Source organism: Oryctolagus cuniculus, chromosome 1 (genome assembly GCF_964237555.1).
Source record: "Oryctolagus cuniculus chromosome 1, mOryCun1.1, whole genome shotgun sequence".
NCBI lineage: Eukaryota > Metazoa > Chordata > Mammalia > Lagomorpha > Leporidae > Oryctolagus > Oryctolagus cuniculus.
Window position 1 is genome coordinate 6604458 of NC_091432.1, and position 24490 is coordinate 6628947.

The window sequence follows — 24490 nt, forward strand, 5'->3', positions numbered from 1 at the left end:
AGACTGGTTCCAAGGCTTCTCCTCCATGCTGGTCAGGCAATGAGCCCGCCTCACCCACTGGCCCAAGGCTGCCGAGGCTGACAGAGCAGTGACTGCTGGGAGCACGTACAGCTGGAACCCAGGTCCCTCCCGGCTGCACCCGGGCAGGAGAGAATCCAACTCCCAGGGACCGATACCACCGAGCCCCCCCCCCAAGGACCTGCAAACAAAAAGGCCAGGGTCCGAAGGCCCCTGCTCTGTGGGGGGGAAGTTAGACGGAGCCTGGGGGAGTCCCGGGAGTCCCCTCTCCAGCACCAGGTGGGCTGCACTGGGCAGTAGAGCTTTCCCGTCTTTCCTCCAAGGCAGGCACCCCAGGGCGGCCCCTCTGCACCGAGTAGTGAAACCTTGGGAGGAACTTTTCCTAGTCCACACTCAGCAACCCTTGGTCCTGGAGGAGGAGGAGGAGGGAGGGAAACGGTGGGGGGGGGGCTGGACCCCAGCCCTTGTAAGCCCAGTCTCAGCATGGACTGGGGGCTCAGAGCTCAGCTCCCGGCTGTGCCGCCCGCCTGGCCTGCCGGGGCATTCTCTCCATCTCTCCATTTAACCACGAAGCCTTGCCTACCCCAGTCTGGGTGCTGGGAGCGCCCCCCCCCCTGATTCTGTCCCATCCGTTCTGACAGATGCCCAATAAACCTTGCTACCTTGCTTACCGCTGTTCTCTGTCTCACATCTGAATTCTTTCTTGCGCAAAGAAAAGAACCCACTGCCCGTCTCCCTAACGCTGCAGCCTCTGCTGTGGCTGTGTTCCACTGAAACCCCGTGCACGTCATACAACTCCCCATGTCAGGAAGTGTTGAAAATCATACAAACCAGGGCCGGCGCTGTGGCGTAGCAGGAAAAGCCGCCTGCAGTGCCGCCATCCCATGTGGGCGCTGGTTCAAATCCCGGCTGCTCCACTTCCAACCGGGCTCTCTGCTATGGCCTGGGAAAGCAGTGGAAGATGGCCCAAGGACTGGGGCCCCTGCACCCACGTGGGAGACCTGGAGGAAGCTCCTGGCTCCTGGCTTCGGATCCGCACAGCCAATTGGGGAGTGAACCAGCGGATGGAAGACCTCTCTCTTTCTCTCTCTCTCTCTCTGTCTCTCCTCTCTTTGCATAACTCTGACTTTCAAATAAATAAAATAAATCTTTAAAATTTTTTTTCACTTATTGTTTTCACAGTTGCATGGTGCATATCTTACACTACCAAGTTTAATGGGACACTGTCCCTTTAAATCCTGCCCAACCACCTGAGTAGGTGGACAAGCTGGCGCATGCGCACTCCTCTGCGGGACCGGCCCCCTCGAGCAACAGCCTTCCCCGAGCCTGTAGGAGGGAGGTTAAAGGTCCTCCCACACAGTCCTTATACGCAAGCGTAAATCCTAGTTGCGAGCACTATATCATGCCGGGAGCCCAGTCCCTTTTTCACTCCCGAAAGTCCCACCCCCGCCAAGGCCAATCAGCGGCCCTCGCCCTTTGCCATGGCCAATGGCAGCGAGCTTGGGGGGCGTGGCCGAGCGTCCGGGGGCGCGGCCTGGTGCTGAGAGAAGCGGCGGGGCGAGCCGGGGGCTCCAGTGAACAGCGCCGCCGGACGGGGATCACCGGCGGGCGGCGAGCGGAGGCGGCCCGGGCCCGGCGGTCTCCGAGATGTCACGATGGCTGTGGCCATGGTCGAACTGTGTGAAAGAGCGGGTCTGCCGCTACTTGCTGCACCACTACCTGGGCCACTTCTTCCAGGAGCACCTCAGCCTGGACCAGCTCAGCCTGGATCTCTACAAGGGCAGCGTTGCCCTCCGGGACATCCACCTGGAGATCTGGGTGAGGAGCCAGGCCGGAGCCCGGGCAGGTGCGGAGGGCGGGAGGGTCGCCGCGACCGGACCCGCGAACGGGCCGGGCCGGGCCGGGGGAGCAGGCACCCTGGTGGTCGCTTCGGAGCGGGAAGGGGTCCGCGTCCCCACCGCCCGGGGGAAGCGGAGCCGGGGAGGGGTCCGCGTCCCCACCGCCCGGGGGAAGCGGAGCCGGGGAGGGGTGTCCCTCGTCTGGAGGCCGCCAGCATCATCCCGTCGAGTTTGTCGGGCGAGTCGGGGACCCCCCAGAGCCGGGACCCAGGCTCGGCCCGGGCGGGCTGGCGGGGGTCCAGAGACCCGGCCAGGGCACCTGTGGAAAACTTGACCTCCTGACCTCCGGGCCCTGGCCGGTGGGCGGGGTTCGCCTCCGGATGTGGATGTCAACAACAGCGTCAGCCCCGTGTTGATCAACACGGCGGCGTGCGAGGGCTACCGACTTCCTGTTTGGGGAGCGCGGGAGGACCAGGGGTGTTTGGGGGAGGGGCTTGGGAGTCAGTGTCCCTACCCAGAGCTGGGGGGAGTCCGGCTGAGGCTGGGGGCGGCCAGGGGCCCTGACTCACAGCTCAGCTGACCCGGCCAGGAGCAGTGAGAGGCCCCGGCTCCTGACTGCCGTGCAGGGCGGCAGGAGAGGGCGTGGGGCACTGGCCTGCCTGTCTTCTGGCTGGCACAGGGGGGTCCACAACTAGAGGGTGGCCAGGCCTTGGTCCTCTCGCTCTGCCTGTGCCTGGTCACCGGATCTGACAGGTGTGGTACAGAGGCCGTCTCTCTGGTGCTCCCGCCCAGAGCGCCTGGGGTCGCAGGGGGGAGGCAGGTGGGCTGCAAGGAGCCCCAGACCGCGGCAGCCAGGGCCTCGGCTGCACCACGGCTCTGAGGCTGAGGGTCCTGTGGGCGCCGCTCCTGGGCGTCACTCCCAGGCCACTGGGCACTGCGACCCTCTGCCAGTCCTCCCTGCCCATCACGCCCACGGCTGGGGCACGCCCCCGTCCGCGCCCTCCACCTCCCTCCTCCGCCTGGGCTCTCCCTCCTCCGCCTCGGCTCTCCCTCCTCCGCCTGGCCAGGCGGGGCGACCACACGAGGCCAGGGCAGCCAGCAGACCGAAGGCTGGGCTCGGCTGAGCTGGCCTTGTCCCCTGCCTGCTTGCAGTCTGTGAACGAGGTGCTGGAGTCCATGGAGTCGCCACTGGAGCTGGTGGAAGGCTTCGTGGGCTCCATCGAGGTGGCCGTGCCCTGGGCCGCCCTGCTCACCGACCACTGCACGGTGCGCGTGTCCGGCCTCCAGCTCACCCTGCAGCCCCGCCAGAGCCCAGGTGAGGCCGGGACGGGCCCGGCGGAGTGGGCCCCAGGAGCCCACGGAGCCTGCTTGCCCTGAGACCCGCTCCCTCCCTGTAGGGCCAGGGCCTGCGGACTCCCAGAGCTGGGCTTCCTGCATGACCACCAGCCTGCAGCTGGCCCAGGAGTGTATGCGGGCCGGGATGCCGGAGCCCTCGGAGCCGCCGCAGCCGCTGGAGGGGCTGGAGATGTTTGCCCAGACCATCGAGACTGGTGAGCGGGCCCCTCCCCAGCCCCCTGCCCCTCCATGGCCTGCGGGATGGGGCCCAGGCAGCATCAGGACCACCTGCTACCCAGGAGGGAAACGGCATCTCCCATTGCTGCTCCTCCTGACCTGAGACCCCCCCCAAAGTGCTGCGGAGGATCAAGGTGACCTTCCTGGACACGGTCGTGAGAGTGGAGCACTCGCCGGGCGACGGGGAGCCAGGCGTGGCCGTGGAGGTCCACGTGCAGAGGTAGGGGTGGGAGCCGCTCAAGGGCTCTGGCCGTGCCCCCAGCCCAGCCTGGGTGGCCGTGGGGGTTTGTTATGACCCTGGACTGGCGTCTGCGGCCAGCCAAGGGCCGAGGAAGCCAGACCTGGAGGCCCAGGGTGGCCTGGGTATGAGGGGCAGCTCGGCAGGGCAGGCTCCAGGCCTGGGGCGGCCGGGGCGGAGGCTGAGCCTGCGCTCCGCAGACTGGACTACTGTGACGAGGCCGTGCGAGACCCGAGCCAGGCGCCGCCGGTGGACGTGCACCAGCCGCCCGCCTTCCTGCACAAGCTGCTGCAGCTGGCCGGCGTCCGCCTGCACTTGGAGGAGCTCCCGCCCCAGGTGGGCCCCCTGGGATTCCTGCGGCCGCCTTGTCCTTGGCTCCCTGGGGGCCCTGCTGTCCCTTCTGACCGCTCCACATCCTGTGTCCTCACCTCCCAGGAAGAACCTCCGGAGCCCCCCCTGCAGATCGGCAGCTGCTCAGGGTACATGGAACTCGTGGTGAAGCTAAAACAGAACGAAGCCTTCCCGGGCCCCAAGGTAGGTCCCCGGGCCCCCGGGGGGGAGGGTTGCGCCCCATCTCCAGCCCAGAGCGGGTGTCGGGGAGGGGGGTGGCCCGGCAAGTGGCCTGTTGCTGCCCCAGGGTGTGGGTCGGTGGGGGTGGGGGCAGCTCCGGGGCCAGGGTGCGAGCGTCGGCTCCACGCTGCCCCCTGCCCCGTAGTTGGAGGTGGCGGGACAGCTGGGCTCCCTGCACCTGCTGCTGACCCCACAGCAGCTCCAACAGCTTCAGGAACTGCTCAGCGCCGTGAGCCTCCCAGGTGAGGCCTCGGGGCAGCCCGGGGGGGGGGGGAGGGCTGGGGGGAGGGCTGGCCAGGCTGGGCTGACGTGTGCCCCCCCCCCCCGCAGACCCCGAAGGCCTGGCTGACAAGCTGAACAAGAGCCGGCCCCTGGGCGCCGAAGACCTGTGGCTGATCGAACAGGACCTGAACCAGCAGCTGCAGGCGGGCGCCGCGGCGGAGCCCCTCAGCCCAGACCCCCTTTCCAACCCCCTTCTGAACCTGGACAGCACCGGTGGGTGCGGGGCCAGGCCTGGGGCAGAGAGGGAGCGAGGGTGGGTGCGAGAGGCGGGGCCCACCTGGCTGCCCTGACGCCGCCCGCCTGGTCCCCAGACCTCTTCTTCTCCATGGCGGGCCTCACCAGCAGCGTGGCCTCGGCCGTGTCGGAGCTCTCGCTCTCGGACGTGGACCTGGGCTCCTCGCTGCACAGCCGCGTGGGCTCCCGCCGGGCCTCTACCCAGGCCCCCCGAGCTGGTGAGTCGGGCCCCCTGGGCGGGGCTGCGCCCAGTGCTGAGACTCGCTGTGGGCCAGGCACCGGGCTGGCGTCCTTGGAGGGTGGAGCTGAGGCGGGGGGAGGGCCTGGCACACGGGGCCACTCTGTCTTCCCCGCCCACCGAGAGCCACACAAGCCCGGTCCTGGGCCACCCCTCCCTCTGCCTGGGGCCACCCGGGAGTGCGATCCCCCAGCGAAGCCCCTGTGTCCCCTCAGGCAAGGCGGCCCCCACGCCCCTCCCGGACACCCTGCGCCCTGACTCGCTGCTGAAGATGACTTTGGGGGGCCTGACCTTGACCCTGCAGCAGACGTCCGCCCCGTCTCCTGGCCCACCTGACCTCGCTGCCCGCTTCTTTGCCGAGTTTGACGTCGCCAAGGAGGGGCCTATCGGCTCCCGCGACTTCCACCACCTGCGGCCCCGCTTCCAGAGAGCCTGTCCCTGCAGCCACGTGCGGTATGTGCCCGAGGCAGGGCCCGCAGCGGGCGACGGGAGCCCCCAGGCCACCTACTGACGCCTGCGCGGCGCGCTCCTCGCAGGCTGACGGGCGCGGCGGTGCAGCTGTCCTGGGAGCTGCGCACGGGCGGCCGAGGCCGGCGGACCAGCAGCACGGAGGTGCACTTCGGGCAGCTGGAGGTGCTGGAGTGTCTCTGGCCCAGGGGCGCCTCGGAGCCCGAGTACACGGAGGTGAGGGCAGAGCCTGCGGCGGCGCGGGGGGGGGGCACCCGGGCCTGGCATCCTGGCCTGACTCTTGTTCACCCCCCACCCACCTCCCATCCCAGATCCTGAGTTTTCCCAGTAACCTGAGCTCCCAGGCCTCAGCTCGGCCTTCCGCCCACCTCCGCCACACCCAGACCCTGCGCCGTGTGCCCAAGGTAACCCGCCCTCCGTGCCAGACCTGGTGGCTGTTGGTGGCGTCCCGTGTTGCCTTGGCCCTACCCAGGCCTCCGCCAGCTTCTCCTCTGCCCCTGCCCCTCCCCCTGCGCCCCCTCCAGGGTCTTCTGCCCGAGTTCCCCTCTCATTGACTGGGAGGGCTCCAGGTTTTGTTTTGCCGCGGGGAGCCCCGTGCCATCTGCCTGGACCACCACACGACACGGCCCCTCTGACCCAAGCGCCCTCGCCCCCAGAGCCGACCCCGGCGCTCAGTTGCCTGCCATTGCCACTCAGAGCTGGCCTTGGACCTGGATGACTTCCAAGCGGACGTGGAGCTTGGGGCCCTGGACCGGCTTGCTGCCCTGCTGCGCCTGGCCACCACGCCCCCTGAGCCGCCTGCCGGCCTCCTGGTGAGCAGCCCAGCGGGGGCCGCACCGGGGGCGGGGGGAGAGCAGGCGTGGAGGCCCTGGCTGTTGACCACAGACGGAGGGTCGCTGGTGGCACTCTGACCCCTGCCCCCCCACAGACAGAGTCCCCGCCGATGACCGAGCAGCAGACCGTATTTCGGCTGGCGGCGCCCCGGGCCACGCTGCGGCTGCGCTTCCCCATCGCCGACCTGCGGCCCGAGCGCGACCCCTGGGCAGGCCGGGCCGTGCGGGCTGAGCAGCTGCGGCTGGAGCTGAGTGAGCCCCAGTTCCGATCAGAGCTTAGCAGCGGGCCCGGGCCCCCAGCCCCCACCCACCTGGAGCTCACCTGCTCCGACCTGCATGGTGAGAGCCCCGGGGGACAGCGTCTGGGGGGTCTGGGCCTTGGGAGGAGGGGGCTGGGGCACAGTCAGACCAGACCCTGGCACGGGTCCTTGACAGCTGTGCAGGGCACCGAGCATTGCCTGTCCCTGGGCAGCGGGCAGAGGGGACCCTTCGTGCCTGTGCCGTAGTAGAATGTGGGTGTGGGGTGGCCGGGGCTGACAGCCGGCGCTGGGGGACATCTGGGAGAGGCGGCAGTGACGACCCCTCCCCGCTCTGCCCCTCCAGGTGTGTACGAAGACGGCGAGAAGCCTCCTGTCTCCTGTCTCCGAGTCTCCAAAGCCCTGGACCCCGAGAGCACTGGGCAGAAGTACTTCCTGCCCCAGTAAGCGGGGGCTCTGGGAGGGGCCGCAGGAGGCCGGTGGGGCGCCAGGCACAGGGGCCCTCCGGCCAGTGACAGACCTGTGCCCGGCAGGGTAGTGCTGACCCTGAACCCCCAGGCCAGCAGCGCGCAGTGGGAGGTGGCCACACAGAAGGGAGAGGACCTGGAACTGTCCACGGAGAGCCCCTGCGAGCTGCAGGAGCCCGAGCCCTCACCCTTCTCCTCCAAGAGGACCATGTACGAGACGGAGGAGGTGAGGCCCGGCCCCCACTCTCCCCGCACCCCCAGCGCCTGCCAGCCTGTGCCGTGGGTGCGGCTGCGGGCCAGGCGGGCAGCACTGCCTAGGGGACTCCACCTGGGACGACCTCGTCTCCAGTTACTTCCGGCCAGTGGGGGAGGTGGGTCCCCTCCTTTCCGGCTCCTAGGGTGGGCGCAACCCTGGGACCTGGGTCCTCCTGGGCTGAAGGCGATGGGGGCTGAGTGAGGAGCACCCAGGCCTGACCTGTGGCCCCAGACTGCCCGGGTTCGAATCCAGGCTCTGCCACTTGGCGGCTGTGTCACCCTGAGCAGTTACCTACGCGACAGGCTCTCTCGCTGGACAGCAGGCACTGCAGCCTCTGTCTCAGGCCTGTTGGGGACTGAAGGCAGTCACAGGCGGGAGGCTGGAGACCCGGGCCCGAGAAGGGTGCCCAGGGGTGATGGTGGGCGGGACTCGGGGCCCACGCAGGTGTCTCAGCGGCGCTCCGCCCGCTGAGCCTCTCACCGGCCGCCCCGTGCAGATGGTGATTCCCGGAGACCCCGAGGAGATGCGGACATTCCAGACTCGGACCCTGGCGCTGTCCCGCTGCACCCTGGAAGTGACCCTGCCCAGCGCCCACATCTTCCTGCCCAGCAAGGAGGTCTACGAGAGCATCTACAACAGGTGGAGACGCGGGGCAGGCGGGGCCGTGTCCGGGCCGCGCCCCGGCCCCGCTCACCTCTGCCCTCTGCCCACCCGCCCGCCGCAGGATCAACAACGACCTGCTCCTGTGGGAGCCCGCGGACCTGCTGCCCGCCGCCGGCCCCACCGCCCAGCCGCCCGGCCGCCCCAGCCCCTCTTCCCTGCCGCACGACAGCTTCAAAATGTGCAAGTCCGCCTTCAAGCTGGGTATGTGGGCGGCCGGCACCGCGCCGCCGCCGAGAGGGCCCTGCAGCCGGGAGGGCCGGGCCAGCCTCCCCGGGCCTCCCGTCCAGCCGCTGCCGTGGTCTCACCCCAGACTCGGACTCAGATGATGAAGACGCCCCCTTCTTCTCCGTGGGGGCATCGGGCGCCCCCCAGCAGCCGCCGGCCGCCGAGCCCTCGAGCTCTGCTCTTTCCCAGAGCACCCTGTCCACCCTGGTGACGGTGCTGAAGGGTCGGATCACAGCGCTCTGCGAGGCCAAGGTGAGGGCAGCGGGGCGGGTGCCCACCACCCATGGCACCCAGCAGGATGCGCGTAGGGCGGCCCCCGGGAGGCGGGCGGGGCCGGGACGAGGTTCCCCCTCTGGACAAAGGGGCGAGCGCTGCCGCCCAGAGCGCCCGGTGCCTAGCCTGTGGGAGAAGCTGGAGCTGACCCCGACCACCAGGGCCCCCAGCAGTGCCTCTCCCGAGGGGGTGCGAGCTGCCGAGGACCCTGGTGGAGCCGCGCTGTCCGCAGGACGAGGGTGGCGGGCGGCTGGAGGCCGTGCACGGGGAGCTGGTGCTGGACGTGGAGCAGGGCACCGTCTTCAGCGTCTCCCAGTACCGGGGCCAGCCTGGACTCGGCTATTTCTGCCTGGAAGCTGAGAAGGCCACCCTGTACCACCGAGGTGTGAGGGCTGGGGGTGGGGGCGGCTGCCAGCAGGGACCCCCGGCGCACCTGGGGCAGCGTGCGTAGCCAGTTGCTTGGCACGGGCTCACCAGCTCCCTCCCCAGCGGCCGTGGACGACTACGTGCTGCCCAGTCACCTGGAGCTGCCCAGCTGCCCCCCGCCGGCCCGGCTAGCCCCCACCATCTACCCCTCGGAAGAAGGCGTGACTGAGCAGGGCGTCTCGGGCCGCCAGGGCCGGGGCCCGCACATGCTGTCCGCTGCCGTGCGTATCCACCTGGACCCGCACAGGAACATCAAGGTACGGCTTCCTCTGCTTGCCGCCGGCCGCCATCCCCGCGTCTGGAGGGGTGGGGGTCCCCACTGTGCTGATGGCACCCCCACCCCCAGGAGTTCCTGGTGACGCTGCGGCTGCACAGAGCCACCCTGCGCCACTACATGGCCTTGCCTGAACAGAGCTGGCACGCCCAGGTGAGCCGGCACAGCCGGGGCAGTCCCCCCGAGGGCGAGCAGGTCTGGAGCTTGGGCTGGGCCGTGGTGGACAGCCAGTGGGGGCAGGCCCAGAGGAGACGCCCTCACCGCCCGCCCGGCCTCCCCAGCTGCTGGAGTTCCTAGACGTGCTTGACGACCCCGTGCTGGGCTACCTGCCCCCCACGGTCATCACCGTCCTGCACACACACCTGTTCTCCTGTGCCGTGGACTACAGGTACCCGGGCCGGGTGGGCAGGCGGGGGGCTGGGCGGAAGGGGCCTGCCCACGGCAGTGGGGAGCCCGCCCCAGCCCGAGTGTGATCCCCAGGCCGCTCTACCTCCCCGTGCGAGTCCTCGTCACCGCGGAGACCTTCACCCTGTCCAGCAACATCATCATGGACACGTCCACCTTCCTGCTCAGGTGAGCAGGCCGCCGGGCCCAGCCCTAGAACTCCCACCGCCCTGGAGGCCCGGCCGGCCTGAGGTCAGAGCCTGGGCCGGTTCGCTGCCTCTCTGGCAGTCCCCCTCGCGGGGTGTCCCGAGACTGTCGGGGTGAGAGGGATGGACCCAGGTCCCCGCTGTGACGGTGCCCTCGTGTGGTCACCCCGTAACTGACGGAGCCCCCCCCACCGGAGGGCGCCGTGCAGTGGTGACTCAGGTGCGAGAATAAGGTCGGAGAAGTGGGGATGTCAGAGCACAGCGTCCCCAGAAACCACACACAAAACTGCCTGGGTGTCCAGCAGTGTGCTTCCAAGGCGCGCGGTATAGACCCGTGCGTGGCTGCGTAGACGAGACCAGAGAGAGGCGTGGCTCGCTCAGGACCTGGGCCGGACGGGCTGGACACCATGAGTGGCTTCAGCGAGGCCCCAGTGGGGTGGTGGGGCTGGAAGTGCTGGGGGAGCCCTAAGCGCCGCCCCACTGAAGTGGCGCCCGTGGGCTGGGCGGCCAGGCCCCTTCCCCCCCCCCCCCCGCACCCATGGAAACTGAGCCCAGAGAGGCGAGCCCGCGACCCCGCACCCATGGAAGCTGAGCCCAGAGAGGCAAGCCCGCGACCCCACTGTCCCACCCCCGCACCCATGGAAACTGAGCCCAGAGAGGCGAGCCCGCGACCCCGCTGCCCCCCCCGCCAGGTTCATTCTGGACGACTCGGCCTTGTTCCTGTCCGACAAGTGCGAGGTGGAGACCCTGGATCTGCGGCGAGGTGGGCACGGCCGGCCCGGGCGCGCTCCCTGCTGAGGGGCCGCGGCCCCAGCACGTGCCAAGTCCTCGCGGGGAGGGGCGGGGGTGGGGAGGAGCCGAGAGGAACCTTCCCGAGCTTTCTGCTCCAGATTACGTCTGTGTCCTGGGTGTCGACCTCCTGGAGCTTGTGATCAAAACCTGGAAGGGGAGCACCGAGGGCAAACTGGTGAGTGGGGGTCCCAGGGCCCGGGTCCTGCTGCCCGCCCGCACCCAGCCTGCAGTTCCGCCCTTGCCCTTCTCTGCGGATGCAGGGTCTCGGCCCCGCCACCAGAGGGCAGTGCCGAGCAGGGGACAGGACTCAGCTCCCTGGGCGGGGGGCGGAGGCAGGGGTGGAGCCACCGCCTTGGGTGACCCGTCTGCTCAGTGGGCTCCGGGGCAAGCTGACCAGGCCAGGGAGGACAGCGGGGCTGCGCTGACGTGGCCCTGCCCTGCCGCCCGCAGAGCCAGCCGCTGTTCGAGCTGCGCTGCTCCAACAACGTGCTGCACCTGCACAGCTGTGCCGACTCCTGCGCCCTGCTGGTCAACCTGCTGCAGTACGTACTGGGCGCGGGCGACCTGCACCCCCCGCCCCGGCCCCCCAGCCCCACGGAGATCGCCGGCCAGAAGGTACAGGTGAGCCTGGCCACGCAGGCTGCCGGAGCCCGGCCAGGCCCCTCGGGCCTGGGGTTGGGGGAGCCCCGGGGCCGCCCGCCCTGCGCGCTCACTGCCCGCTCCTCTGCCTGGCCCAGCTCTCGGAGAGCCCCGCCTCCCTGCCCGCCTGCCCCCCGGTGGAGACGGCCCTCATCAACCAGCGGGACCTGGCCGACGCCCTCCTGGACACTGAGCGGAGCCTGCGGGAGCTGGCCCAGCCCTCAGGTGTGGGGACGCGCCGGGGACAGCCGACGCAGCAAGTGCCGCAGCGGGCACGTCCCCAGACCGGCCTGTCTCTCTCCCATAGGTGGCCCGCTCCCTCAGGCCTCTCCCGTCTCCGTCTACCTGTTCCCAGGTGAACGGAGTGGGGCCCAGCCCCCTTCGCCTCCTGCCGGGGGCCCTGCTGGCAGCGTAGGGGCCCGGTCCGAGGCGAAGGAAGAGGAAAAGGAAGAGGAGGGGGAAGCAGACACGCTGGACAGCGACGAGTTCTGCATCCTGGACGCCCCTGGCCTGGGCATCCCGGTGCGCGGCAGGGCGGGGCTGGGCGGGCCGAGAGCCAGCAGGTGGATTGCCTGAGGTGGGGCGTGGGGGGAGGGAGCAGAGCAGGCAGGCAGCCCTCGGCCGCAGGGGCTGCGGCTGAATCGATGGCACCCGCCCCCCTGGACGTCCCTGCGACATGGGCTCTGGGGATGGTGGCCCAGGGCGGCCATCTGTTGTCAGATGGGGAGAAGGAAGGGAGGCAGTCGTGAGGCCGGGAGACCGGGGCTGGGGCCGCCTCCGTGCCACGCCTCTCAGCCTCTTGCTCCCGGCAGCCTCGAGACGGGGAGCCTGTGGTGACACAGCTGCACCCAGGCCCCATCGTCATACAGGACGGACACTTCTCGCGGCCGCTGGGCAGCACGGACCTGCTGCGGGCCCCCGCCCACTTCCCCGTGCCCAGCAGCCGCGTGGTGCTCCGCGAGGTCTCGCTCGTCTGGCACCTCTACGGGGGCCGGGACTTCGGCCCCCACCCTGGCCACAGGTGAGGGGCGAGGGGCGGGGGCAGCGGGAGGGGGCTGTGTCCGGCCCCGACTTGGAGCCCTCACACCCCTTGCGGGCCTCACTCTCCTCCCCGGCCCCGCCTCCCGCCAAGAGCTGGGAGGGGGTGTCTGTCCTGAGGTGGGTGGGCCTGCCCTGAGGGGCTTGGGAAGGGGTTCCACTGAGGAACTGTTCCCCGCCCCCTTCCCAGGGCGAGAGTTGGCCTCCCAGGCCGGGGCTCCCCTTCCCGCTGTTCCGGCCCCAACCGGCCCCAGAACACGTGGCGGACGCAGGGGGGCAGCGGGCGGCAGCACCAGGTCCTCATGGAGATCCAGCTCAGCAAGGTGAGTGGGGGGCGCCGAGTGCCCGTTCTGCCCCCCCACCCCCTCCCCGGGGCAGCCCCCAGGTGCTGGTGGCAGGGAGCCACACAGGTAAAACCCATGCCTTCGTGGTTGGGGGGGCAGGCAGAATGGGGGACGCTGGGGCAGAGCAAGGTGGGGGGCGAGGAAGTGAGGCGGCAAGCAGGAGAGGGTCTCCGGAAGAGGGGGCCCGCGAGGCTGCGAGCAGGGAGCACCCCTGCCCCCCCCCCCAGCAGCTGAGCGAGGGAGGGAGGAGGCCAAGCCAGGCGTCCTCAGGACTCGCTCCTTCCGGTTCCAGCTAGAGTGAGACAGGAGCGTCTGGGGGCGGGAGTGGAGAGATCGGAGTCCTGCCCTGGGTGGCGTGGGTGAGAAACAGCCAGGCCTGGGACTCTCGCGGAGGGTGCTCCCACTCAGAGCAGCCCCCAGCCAGTGCTCTGGGGCCTGGTGACGGCCGAGCACCATGGACCAGGGGGACATGCCGGGGAGCCCGTGGCTGCGCAGGGAGACAGGGCGGGGGGTGCAGGGGAGCCAGCCCGCCCCCCCTCGGGGTGCAAGGCCCTGCCAGGCCGAGGCGCTCCAGAAGAGGCCCAGGGTTCTGCCTGTGTAGACAGTGATGGGGGGAGGACGGGGTCCGTGAGGGACGTGGGGAGGGGTGAGGCCGCTCGTGGAGGTACTGGGGGGAGCTGGGAGAAGTTTTGGCTGCTGGCGGGGTTGGAGGCAGCAGCCACTCGGCCAGAGGAAGGCCGTGGGGCTGGGGCGGCGGCTCCCAGGGAGGCAGTGAAGGGCTTGGCATGGCCACGTGAAGCCCACAGGGCTGGTGGGGTGGCCACGGCGGGGCCGCAAGGCTGCAGCCCACGTGCGGCCGAGATGGAGCGGGGACAGGAAGGCAGCTGGGAGCCAGGGCCGGCCCTTCCCTCCTCCCGGTGCCTGCCCCCCGCCACAGGTGAGCTTCCAGCACGAGGTGTACCCAGCGGAGCCGGCCCCCGGCCCGGAGCTGGAGGAGCGGCCGCTGTCGCGCCAGGTGTTCATCGTGCAGGAGCTGGAGGTCCGGGACCGGCTCGCCTCCTCCCAGATCAACAAGTTCCTGTACCTGCACACCAGCGAGCGCATGCCGCGGCGCGCGCACTCCAACATGGTAGGCCTGCGTGGGGCTGGGCGGAGCCGCGGGGGCGGGGGCAGGGCTGACGGGCACTCGGCGGGGGAGAGGCCCAGGGCCCCGTGGGCACCCAGTGCTGGCCCTTTGTCCCCAGCTGACCATCAAAGCGTTGCACGTGGCCCCCACCACCGCCGTGGGCGGGCCCGAGTGCTGCCTCCGCGTCTCCCTGATGCCCCTGCGGCTGAACGTGGACCAGGTGAGTGGGCGCGGGGAGAGCCCAGGGGGCCCCGGCCGTCTCGGGCCTGCGAGGCTGACCGCGTCCCACCTGTCCCTGCAGGACGCCCTCTTCTTCCTCAAGGACTTCTTCACCAGTCTGGCAGCTGGCATCAACCCCATGGTCCCAGGGGAGAGCTCTGCGGAGGGTGAGAGGCTGGGCCAGTGAGGGAGGGGCCGGCCCCCCGACCCCACCCTCACTCCATGGCCTCCCCCCCCAGCTCACCCTGAGACGCGAGTCCGAACCAGCAGCCCCCAGGAAGGGCAGCCGGAGGCCGCGGCGGGTGGGCCCAGCTCCAGCTCCCCCTCGGCAGAGCGGCAGCCCGTCTACTTCAGGTAGGGCTGCGGGTGCGGGCCGGGCCAGGCTGCGGGGCTCAGGGGCGGCGACCAAGACCCACCCTCCCCTCCCACCCACCCAGGGAGTTCCGCTTCACATCGGAGGTGCCCATCTGGCTGGATTACCACGGCAAGCACGTCACCGTGGACCAAGTGGTAAGGGTGGCCGTGGGGGGGGCCCGTGGGGTCCCCGTGCTGCTCAGGGCCTCCGTGCAGCCGCCACTCGTGTCCAGCGGCTCTGTGGGCTGGCCGGTCCCCCGCCTGTGCCATCCCGTAAGCCTGACCCCCCCCCCAGGGCACCTTCGCTGGCCTCCTCATCGGCCTGGCGCAGCTCAACTGCTCGGAACTGAAGCTCAAGCGGCTGTGCTGCCGGCACGGGTGAGCCCCCGGGCCCCGCCTGCCCCCACCCCCACCTCCCCCCCGTGGGGCGGCACAGCGCCCCTCGCCGCGTACACAGCTGGGAGGCCCAGGGCAGGCGCCCCACGCCCTCCGCCCCCGCCTCCCTCACCTCTTCCCCGCCAGGCTCCTGGGTGTGGACAAGGTACTGGGCTATGCTCTCAACGAGTGGCTGCAGGACATCCGCAAGAACCAGCTGCCCGGCCTGCTGGGCGGCGTGGGCCCCATGCACTCGGTCGTCCAGCTCTGTGAGTGCCCCTGGGGGTGGGGAGGCGGGCCTGGAACCGCGCGGGGCGGCCTGAGCCTCCTGACCGCCTCGACCCCCCCCCCGCCCCAGTCCAAGGGTTCCGGGACCTGCTGTGGCTGCCCATTGAGCAGTACAGGAAGGACGGGCGCCTCATGCGGGGGCTGCAGCGGGGGGCTGCCTCCTTCGGCTCCTCCACAGCCTCCGCTGCCCTGGAGCTTAGCAACCGGCTGGTGCAGGCCATCCAGGTGAGAGCCAGGGCTCCGGCCCGCCCCCTCCCGCCCCAGGGCAGGTCTGGCCTCAAGACCCCCAGGGAGTGGCTGCCCCGCCCAGGCCGCCACAGCCCACCATGTGGGCATGCGCACAGCAGGTCTTACGGAGGGGGGGGCTGTGCTCACAGAGACCCGAAGGCTGGCCCTGGCTCACTGAGGCCATGAGCCCTGCTAGTCCCAGGGGGACCCCCGGAGCCAGGAGCTGACCTCTGCCAGCCGCTGCAGGCAGAGCCGGGCAGTAGGGAGGGTGACCGCGGCCTTGGCGGTTGTAGGCTCAGGCCTCATGGGGTGGAGGGCGGGGTGTCAGAGGGCCTGGGTTGGGTTGGAGAGCGCAGCATTGGGTGAGATGTGGGGCAGGGCGCAGAGGGGCTCACCGGTGGGCCACGGGGCCTCTGCAGCCGCTGCCTCTGGGGCCCGGAGGCCGGGAGGAGCAGGGCGGCAGGTGGCACACAGCCCGAGTGGAGCCTGCTTGTGTGAGGCGGTCAGCGGAGGAGGGTTTGGGCTTGAGGACCCTTTAGGGAAGCCCCTCCAGTCATCTGCCGGCCTCAGTTTCTCCAGCCTGAGCTGTGGGAGTCGCGGGAGGGGCAGGGGCGTGGGGCGTCCCTGCGCTGGCCAGGGGGCCGACGGGAGTGCCCAGACCAGCTCCTCACGCTGCGCTCTCTCAGGCCACGGCGGAGACCGTGTACGACATCCTGTCCCCGGCGGCACCCGTCTCCCGCTCCCTACAGGGCAAACGCTCTGCCCGCAGGCTGCGCAGAGGCCAGCAGCCTGCCGACCTGCGGGAGGGCGTGGCCAAGGCCTACGACACGGTTCGGGAGGTGAGGAAGCCCGGCCCCGCTCGCGATGACCCCCACCCGCCCCTCCCACGGAGCCTGCGCTGACCTCTGACCCCCACAGGGCATCCTGGACACGGCTCAGACCATCTGTGACGTGGCGTCGCGGGGCCACGAGCAGAAGGGGCTGACGGGCGCTGTGGGGGGCGTGATCCGCCAGCTGCCGCCGACCGTGGTGAAGCCGCTCATCGTGGCCACGGAGGCCACGTCCAGCCTGCTGGGGGGCATGCGCAACCAGATCCTCCCCGACGCCCACAAGCACCACGCCCTCAAGTGGCGCTCCGAGGCCCAGGACTGAGCCGAGGGGCGCCCGGGACCCGGGGGCGGGGGGCCGTGACCCACCCCAGGCTAGGCCTGGACCCTTCAGGGGACGCCACTGTGAAGGGCCTGCCTGGCCCCCGTTGCCAGTTCGCCGCGAGGCCGGGGCCCTGCCCTGCGGCCTCAGCCTGCCTGCACTTTCCTTGGGCCTGCCCCGCCGGCCGGGCCCACGCCGCCGCCCGTCCCAGGACGGGCGCTTCCGGACTCTTGGACCTGACCCCACTCAGCCAAATGTCGTTCCGTGTCTCGGGGGAGGCAGGGGACAGACACCGTGTGGTTCAGTGTATTTTTACGCTCCTTGAGCGTGTGGGTCGGTGTCTGCATGAAGTGGAATAAACCGCGCCCACCGCCAGCCCCTCGCAGACCCCGTGTCTCTGTGGGGTCCCTGTTAGCCCCGGCCTCCTACCAGATCCTGCCTCGGTCCGCTCCTCGCTGTCGCCACCAGGGGTCGCCACCGGCTCCCGCTGTCCACCCACCCTGCACTTCCCCAGCCCCGGGCCCTGTCTTGCCACTTGGGGGGGGGGGGGCTGGCACCCTGACCCCTCCTGAGAGACCAGCTCAGCGTGGCGGGGGAGGGAGCAGTGGCCCTTGGAGCCACCCTGCCTGCTCACGTTCCCACAAGGTTCAGGAGAGGCCTCACCCCCGGGGACACCAGGGTGACTCTGCCTGGGCCTCCGGGTCTTGTCCCTCCTGGTGGCCCCTGCCTGCTGGCCCAGAGAGCAGGAGTGTCACTCGAGACTCCGGGGCCTGGGTCACTGTCCCCGACATCCCCAGCAGGAGGCTTTTGGGGGTGATCAGACCTGTGCCCTGGGGTCCCAGCTCTGGGCCCAGAAGGGGAAGCAGCCGGGGGACAGTGCTGTCCCGACCAGCACTTGCCCACAGCCTGGGGAAACGCGCGTCACGCCTCCCCACTCCAGTCCTCACTAGCAGCTGTGGGGAACCAGAGGCCTATGGAGGAGCCCTCAGCTTGCTGGGTTGGCCAAGGTGTCCCCAGGGCGCTGGGAGCAGGCGGGAGCTTCGCCGGGGACCCTGGGGTCCTGGTCACCAGGGTACTTGGCTGAGTGTGACTCAGTGGCCCGGCTGGGGCCTGAGGCCACCAGGAGGGGCAGCGGGGCCCCAGCGTGGTGCTTCCTGGACCTGCCCCCGCCTGCCGGGGCACAGTCCAGGGTTCCCTGCCCTTCGAACCATACTCAGATTGGGATTGACTCAGAGTGGGGTAATCATTAACCCGCCAGGGGCTGGGTCAACGGCTCAAAAGGCGCCGGGCCCTCTGGGTCCCCACTTCCTCCTGTGCCCCGAAGGCCAGCCAGGCACCAGGTAAGGCACTTCCCACGGCTGGCACCCCTGCAGCCCCCGCTGCCCCAGGGTGGCCCGAGCCCAGACGCCTTCCTGCGGGGTCACTAGGCCTGAGGGACAAAGGAAGGGCCCCAGGCAAGCGCCTTCCTGCGGTGTGCCTCGGTTTCCACGCGTGGCCCGAGGAGGGCAGAGCATCGGCTTTCAGAGCCGTGCAGCTCCGGGGAGCCGGGGGCACCCCACGGGCACTGGGACCCCCACAGGGCCCGCCGCTGGTCTCGCTGGCCTGTGTGGGAGGGGGCTGGGTTACCTGCGTGGTCTCTGCAGGCTCATCCTGCCCGGGGAGCCCCCACCCCCTGCACCCCAAGAGGGAGGACGCCATTTCAGGGAGGTCGCCAGGGTTCCAGGGATCCCAGAGCCCTGTCAGTGGCCCACCGCAGCCTCCTCTGCCTCTCTGGGCCCGTGTCCACCAGCAACGGAGGGGAGCACGGCCCAAGTCCACCCTGAAAGTTCCCTTCTCCAAAATGCCAGCTGGCGCCTGTCACCCGAGCCCCTGGGGTCAGCCTGGCTGGGAGGGGCCGAGAGCACATTGCAGGGAGGTGCTCCCTGGCCAGACCCCAGGCTCGAAGGTGGCCCGGTTCACGTGGGAGGAACCCGCAGCGGCTCCGAGAGGTTAAGCCACCTGTTCCAGGTCCCCCGGCCCCCAGGCCGTGGGGCTGGGTCTTCCCACAGCAGTGTGGGTGTCGGCGTCTCTCCCAGCTCCCCCACCTCGCTGCTGCTCCGCGCCTCCTTCCTCCCTTAGCCCCTCTGCCTCCCTCTCCTCTGTCCCCCACCCCGAGGCACTGGGAGCCCCTGGAGACTGGCAGCTGCTCCGGCCCCTCGGCTCCGTGACAGCAGCCAGGAGGGTGGGCAGAGGGCAGAGGGCGCAGGCCCTGGTGGCCAAGCCTGAGGCTGGGCCCGCGCTCCAGGCGGAAACGAAAGGCCCCAGGGACGGAGGGCGTGGGTGTCGGTGGGCAAAGGCTGCCCGGGTTGTAAATCGGAGCCACTCCCGGCTTTTATGAGGCAGATTTGGGGTTGAACTTGGACTTCGCCCAGGAAGGAGCCTGGGCACCACACGGGCGCCAGGGGTGGGCCCTGCACGATAAGGAACCTCCGAAGGAAGACGTGGACCTGGGGCCACCAGAACCCGGGGCCCCGGCTGAGCGGGCTGCGGGGACCCCCGATCCCTCCGCGGCGAGACCCCAGGCCTCCGGTTGGCTCCCACCCCCTGTAACAGCAACTCCATGTGGAATGCCCGTCTTTCCAGTGGGGCTGCTGTTATCCGGGGCGGGCGCCGGTACCCACGGAGAAGAGGCAGCGGCGGGGACTTCGTAGCCAGGCGCGGGCAGGCTGTCGCGGATCGCCGAGACCGAGTGCACAGGGCTCTGACCTATGAATTGACAGCCAGTGCTCCGTCTCCCCTCTGGCTGCCAATTCCATAGGTCACAGGTATGTTCGCCTCAATGCCGGCCGCCAGCACCTGCCGGGGCGGGGTGGGGCAGGTGCCCTGCGTGGTCCAGGTTCCGCTCCTCCACCTCAGGCCGGGCCTTCCTGGATCCCAGCACGCTGTGCTACCCCAGAGCACTGCACCCCCTGGGCGCCACCACCGTTCTGGGCTCCGGGTCCCACCGTTCCCATTCCCAGGGAGCTCAGCCCCAGCCGGCCAGGAGTGTCTGCCGGGCAGGCAGCGAGCCTGCATCCTGCACCCACCGCAGCCCAGGGAGCCACGGTTTTCATGCCACAGCCTCTGCTGAGCACAGGGCCCCCCGCCTCCTGGGCCATGCCCTCCCTCTCCCGCCAGCCTCATCTCCCTGCAGCCCTGCCTTGGCTCCGGCTCCCCCCGCCTTGCTGTGACCGGTGGAGCGGTTCCCCCAGCCCCCGGGACTCTAATGAGCACCGTTGGGTGGGGGCAGTAGCATCTAAGGGCCCTGCCCTCCCCCCTCTCCCGCCTGCAACAGTCGCACCCCTGCCCTAGCCTTCACGGTGTGGTTCTGGAGAGATTTCTCATTTGAGTAAGATTCTATGGCCACGAATGCCCGTGTCGCTCATCCGAGTGCCTGGGGTCAGACCCCAGCTCCGCCCCCAATCCCAGCTTCCTGCTGGTGGAGACCCTGGGAGGCAGCCGTGACAGCCCAAGTAGTCGGGTCCCTGCCACCCACATGGGAGGTGGAGCTATTGCAGGAGTAACCAGCGGATGGGGGCTCTGCTGTCTGTCTCTCTCTCTCTCTCTTCTCTCTGCCTCTCAATTAAAAATAATAATAAAAATAAAAAGCAGCAGCAGCAGAGGCCTGAGAATGAAGTCCCGGTCACTCAATGCAGCACCTGGGTCCCCAGCCCTCCCCGAGCCGCTCGCGGCCATCGCTTGGAGCGCTGCAGGCAACCTGTAGGGTGGCTGTTGCCTGGCAGACACAGGCTCAGGGAGCGGTGAGCGTTCACTACAGCCACACGGCAGATTGGAGCGCTCAGGCTGGCGCTGCGGGCGACGCTGTCTGGCCCCCACTCTGGTCCCTAAGCCGCCGGCTCTTGGGCCTCCTGCGGGCGGCTCTCGCCCCCGGTCCCGGCTGCCCGTCAGCACCAGCCTCCGCGCCCGGTGTCGCCCATGAGCCTGTAGGACCTGCTCTATAGGCGGCTCTGGGGCCCCGCCCTGCCTATCTTGTTCCGGAGGAGCTAAGGAGCCCAGGGCACTTATCTTATCCTCGTGCTGGCCTGGACTCCTGGGGCACAAAGTCCACGACTTACTCATCCTGCTGGCCTGGCTTCCCACCCATGGCAGGCATCGGCCATACGCGGGCGCTGGTGGGGCGCTGGACTCTGCCCCGCGGGGTGCTGTCGGGCCTCGGCTCGCGGACGCCATGCGTTAGCTCGGGACCGGGCAGACCCTGACTCGGCCTCTGCAGGTCTCGCTGGGTCTCACCCGGTCCCTCTCGGCACCCTTGCGACCTGCCTGCCCCCCCTGCAGTCTGCTTCCTCTCCTGCCCCACTCCCCAGCTCCCACCTGCGGGCTTGCACCTGGCCATCGGCAGCGTCTCCCCTAGCCTCCCACCCTGGCACAGGAGAGGTGATTATTAAATGCGCACTGAAAGGGCCGCCCGCAGGGGTGAGTGACGATGCTCAGGGAGGCCCGGCTTCGTCATCCTGCACAGGTGTGGCCCTTGGACGCTGCTAGGCATGACACACGTCTCCTTCGAGTACCGAGAAGGGCGCAGGCGGAGGGTGCGGTCGGGGTTTGGCCCGGGACCGAGACGCCGAAGGGCGCCGCCAGGGGGCGTCGCGGGCCTCGCGCTGCTCCCCGAGCCCCCTCCCTGCCGCCTCCAAGCCGCCCCGGAAGCTGCGGCCGGTGCCGCCCGGGCAGGGGCAGAAGAGGAAAGCCCTGGCCCTGCGGAGCCCGGGGGCCTTGGGGTCCCGCGCGATCCTGACCTTTGCGGCCGCGCACGCGGGCTCCCAGGCAGCGGTGCGCTCGCCGCGGCTCTGGTTCTCCACCTGCACCCCTGCTGGCCGCCGTTCTGTTGCACAAAATAACACTTGGTTTCCACCTCCCGTCTGTGGCCGCGGCTCGTCCTCCCCTCCCCCATCACGGCAGGGGCTTCAAAAGCACAGTCTGTGAAAAAGCCGTGGACGGAGCATCACAATTTTTTTTTTTTTTGCATCGAAATAAATTTATCTCTGGGCCAAAACACTGTGGTGCAGCGTTGGTTAAGCCTGGCTAACCCCAGCGGCAGCCCTGGCTGCTCCACGTCCCATCCAGCTCCCTGCTGTGGCCTGGGAGGGCAGTGGACGACAACCCAAGTGTTGGGCCCTGCACCCGCGTGGGAGGCCTGGAAGACGCTCCTGGCTCCTGGCTCAGCCCTGGCTATTGCAACCGCTTGGGGATGAACCAACGGATAGAAATTCTCGCTCTCTCTGTAACTTCTGCCTTTCAAATAAATAAATAAATCTTTAAAAAATAAAAGTCAAGGGCAGCCATTCGGGGCCATGGTTAAGACGCTTGAACACCTACACGCCACATCGAGAGCCGGTCCAGGTGCCTTCCCCCCCACAGCTCTCCCCCAGTGCACTTGGCGGGAGACAGAAGGGAGGACCGGGACGTGGGGCCCCCAGGCTGCGAGGCCATCTCCTTCCCTCCCGTGGGCGAGTGACCCAGTGGATAGAAGAGCTGCCTCCTGCGCCTGCGTTTCAAACAGCCTCTCAGGGAGCTGGGGGTGGGGGCGGGGGCGGGTGCTGCGGCTCACACAGTCAGCAAGGCCTGAGCCCAACCGACGGCGCTGGGGTCTGTGCCCTGGGCCCTTACGCTCCGCTGCCAGCAGGGTGTGTGTGTGCGAGACTGTGTGCATGTGTGTGTGTGAGAGTGCATGCGTGAGTGTGCGTGTGTCAGCGGTTCTATACTTCTGCCCCACCGGCTCTTGGGGCTGGGTCATTCTCGGCTGTGGGGCTGCGCCGGGCACCCCAGCTGCTTAGCAGCAGCCTTGGCCTCGACTCCCAAGTTGGCACAGCCGGGAACATCTCCAGCCATCGCGTGGTTCCCCTGGGGAGTAAGTCACCCCGGCTGAGGCCTCTGTGTGTGTGCGCACGCCAAGCCTTGTCGCACCCCACCTCGTTGGGGTTTTTAGATCATTTTTATTTATTTGAAAGAGTTACAAAAAGAGAGGGAAGGGGGGGGGAGAGAGAGAGAGAGAGAGACTGATCTTCCACTGCTGGTTCATTCCCCAAATGACTGCAGCGTCCAGGGCTGTGCCAGGAGCCTGGAGCTTCTTCTGGGTCTCCCAGGTGGAGCCTGGACAGAGTCGGGCCAGGCCAACAGAAGGCGCTGCTGTCCGGCCAGGCCACAGGGTAGACACGCAGGGGCAGCTGGCAGAGCCAGTGTCTGTGGCAGCGGCGTGGAGCCCCCAAGGGCCACTCCATGCTGCCGAGCAGACTTGGATTCTGGGAGAAGGGAAGGGAGGGGCTGTCAGCAGAGGGGCCTGGAGGGTGGCCTTGGGCTGAGTCCTGGCCCTCACTGAGGTGTGGGTGTGAGGGGCTGGGCTGGGTCCCAGTGGCAGAGGGGGACACACAGCCCCAGGCTGTGAGGCAGCCCAGACCCAAGGGAGCCGTGCAGAGAGGCCATGGTGAGGCGGAGGCCGCAGAGCAGAACATGGGCACACATGACCCGCCGGGCGCCACCCCCGCCTGGAGTCTAGGGCTAAGACCATGGCCACGCACGCAGCCACACCCAGGGGCCTCATCTGTCTTTCCAGGCTTCAGTTAGGATGAAAGGGACCCCCAGGACCCTGCCAAGGAGCCCCCCACCCCCACCGCGCCTGTCTGTCCTCAGCCTGAGGCGGGGCCATGCGGCCGCCTCCGGCCATCAGCAGCTGGCGTCCACCACAGGTGCAGAGAGGCCTCGCTGACAGCTCTTGGTGCCGTGGGCACCGCCCCTGGTGGATGTACAACCCAGGCCCCCAAGCTGCCCTTTGACCCACGCCCCCTATCTGCCACAGCTTGGAGCGTGCCCTGTTCAAGGCCCAGCCCCTCGTCCAGCCTGGGGTGCACAGAGCAAGTCCCTGCCCATCGCCAGCCCCAGCCCTTTCTCTCCTGGGATCTGAAAGCGGCCCAGGTCGCGACACCACCGTCTGCAAGCTGGGCCGTGTCCTGGCCGGGCCCCTGGAGCCCAGCACCCCATGGACACCCACACAAAGGAAGGGAGCCCCCCAGTTCTCCATTGGCTTGTGTCAAACCCGACCTGCTGGCCAGGCCTTCTCCTGATGGCAACAGCAAAACCGCTTACGCGCACTGCCCCCCCCCCCCCCCAGCCCCAGCGAGAAACTTGTGAGCTTTCGGCTCTTCGGCCCGCCCCGTCTGCCGCATCTGGAGGCTCCATTTTGTTGCTGTGGCTCTGAAGTTGCCTTTCGGGACCTTGAAGACTTTTCAGGCTGGGACGGGATGAAGGAGACCCCTGCGAGGCAGCCGGACCCCCGCCCTGCTGGCCCAGGGCCCACCCCCCCGCCGGGGTGCAGGTGTTTGTGGACGGAAGAGGAAGCCGCGCGGGCCAGAGGTGGGGATGGTTTCAGAGACGGAAATATCTGGACCCTCCCTCCATCTGCCCCAGGCCCAGGCAGAGAGTGAAACAGCAGGGAAACCAAAAGTGAAATTAGTTCACTCGCATTAAAACTTTCCCACAAACACGCACAGAGAAGACAAGACCGAACACGGGGACCGTCTCTCAGCCCAAGGCCTGGGCGCACGCTTGATGCCACAGGCGGGGGGCTGGCCCCCGGCCCACCAAGCCCCAGCAGCCAGACGGGTCCTTGGAGAGCGCCAAGCGGCCGTGCCCAACGACAGGGTCCCAGCTCCATTTATAAATAACCCAGGAACATTCTGTTTCCACGTTTCTGGGGCCGGGCTTCCCAGCACACAGGGCTCTGGGGACCTGACAGCCACGGCTGGTCAATGACAGCACTGCGGGGGGGGGGGGGGGGACAAGCCCAGCCCGGCCTGGTCCAGGCCTGCGAACAACCGCCCCATTGAGGATCCCTGCCCCGGGCTCTCCCTGCACCAGCCCAGAAACGGCATCTCCGGGGTGGGCCGGGGCCCTGGGCGGCGGCCGCATATCCTTTGGCTTCTAAGGCCGCCCCAGGAAGTCCGGACTGGGCCTGCCGGGGGCTCCTGGTCAGCAGCTGGCACGGCCTCCGGTGCCGGCCCCGCCTGGGAGCCTCAATGTCCTCTTTTGAGAACAGCACCCCCCCCCCGCACCCCCCCCAGAGTGTTACTGTGGCCCGGACCTGATTCCAGGAACGCCCATCTGTTGTCCAGCGGGCACTCAGTCCCGCAAAGGCAGAGGCCAGCAAACCTCCCCCGCCGGGCTCCGCCCCCCTCGGCTTCCTGCGT

General features: G+C 69.2%; 2 protein-coding genes and 1 long non-coding RNA gene across 4 annotated transcripts; 2 read left to right on the forward strand and 1 right to left on the reverse strand.

The window, feature by feature from the left end:
• Positions 1-1554: 1554 nt before the first annotated feature.
• On the forward strand, positions 1555-16649 carry ATG2A (autophagy related 2A). 2 transcript variants are annotated; one of them, XM_070068819.1, is made up of 41 exons: positions 1555-1836; positions 3009-3171; positions 3254-3406; positions 3546-3648; positions 3867-4002; positions 4102-4200; positions 4382-4478; positions 4567-4731; positions 4830-4970; positions 5206-5443; positions 5527-5674; positions 5770-5862; positions 6115-6270; positions 6387-6630; positions 6895-6991; positions 7082-7241; positions 7768-7910; positions 7996-8135; positions 8245-8411; positions 8665-8815; positions 8922-9115; positions 9205-9285; positions 9414-9520; positions 9613-9705; positions 10415-10485; positions 10613-10689; positions 10965-11135; positions 11252-11378; positions 11461-11675; positions 11966-12174; positions 12382-12514; positions 13473-13664; positions 13780-13881; positions 13963-14047; positions 14120-14234; positions 14318-14390; positions 14530-14612; positions 14757-14878; positions 14968-15122; positions 15812-15964; positions 16044-16649. In XM_070068819.1, exons 1-41 carry the CDS (start codon positions 1666-1668, stop codon positions 16275-16277), a joined length of 5757 nt encoding a protein of 1918 aa, XP_069924920.1. In that variant the 5' UTR covers positions 1555-1665; the 3' UTR covers positions 16278-16649. The 2 variants fall into 2 exon arrangements, with proteins under 2 accessions (XP_069924920.1, XP_069924921.1); XM_070068820.1 differs by having other exon boundaries at positions 10965-11129.
• Positions 16299-24479, reverse strand: LOC138848569 (uncharacterized). Its single transcript, XR_011386504.1, has 2 exons — positions 24385-24479; positions 16299-22549 (listed from the first exon to the last, which is right to left on the reverse strand). It is a non-coding gene; the product is annotated as an uncharacterized lncRNA (long non-coding RNA).
• LOC138848568 (collagen, type I, alpha 1a-like) lies at positions 16620-20902 on the forward strand. The gene is made up of 3 exons (XM_070068830.1): positions 16620-17614; positions 18897-19078; positions 20773-20902. The coding sequence occupies exons 1-2, from the start codon at positions 16620-16622 to the stop codon at positions 19069-19071; spliced, it is 1170 nt and encodes a 389-aa protein (XP_069924931.1). The 3' UTR covers positions 19072-19078; positions 20773-20902.
• Positions 24480-24490: the final 11 nt, after the last annotated feature.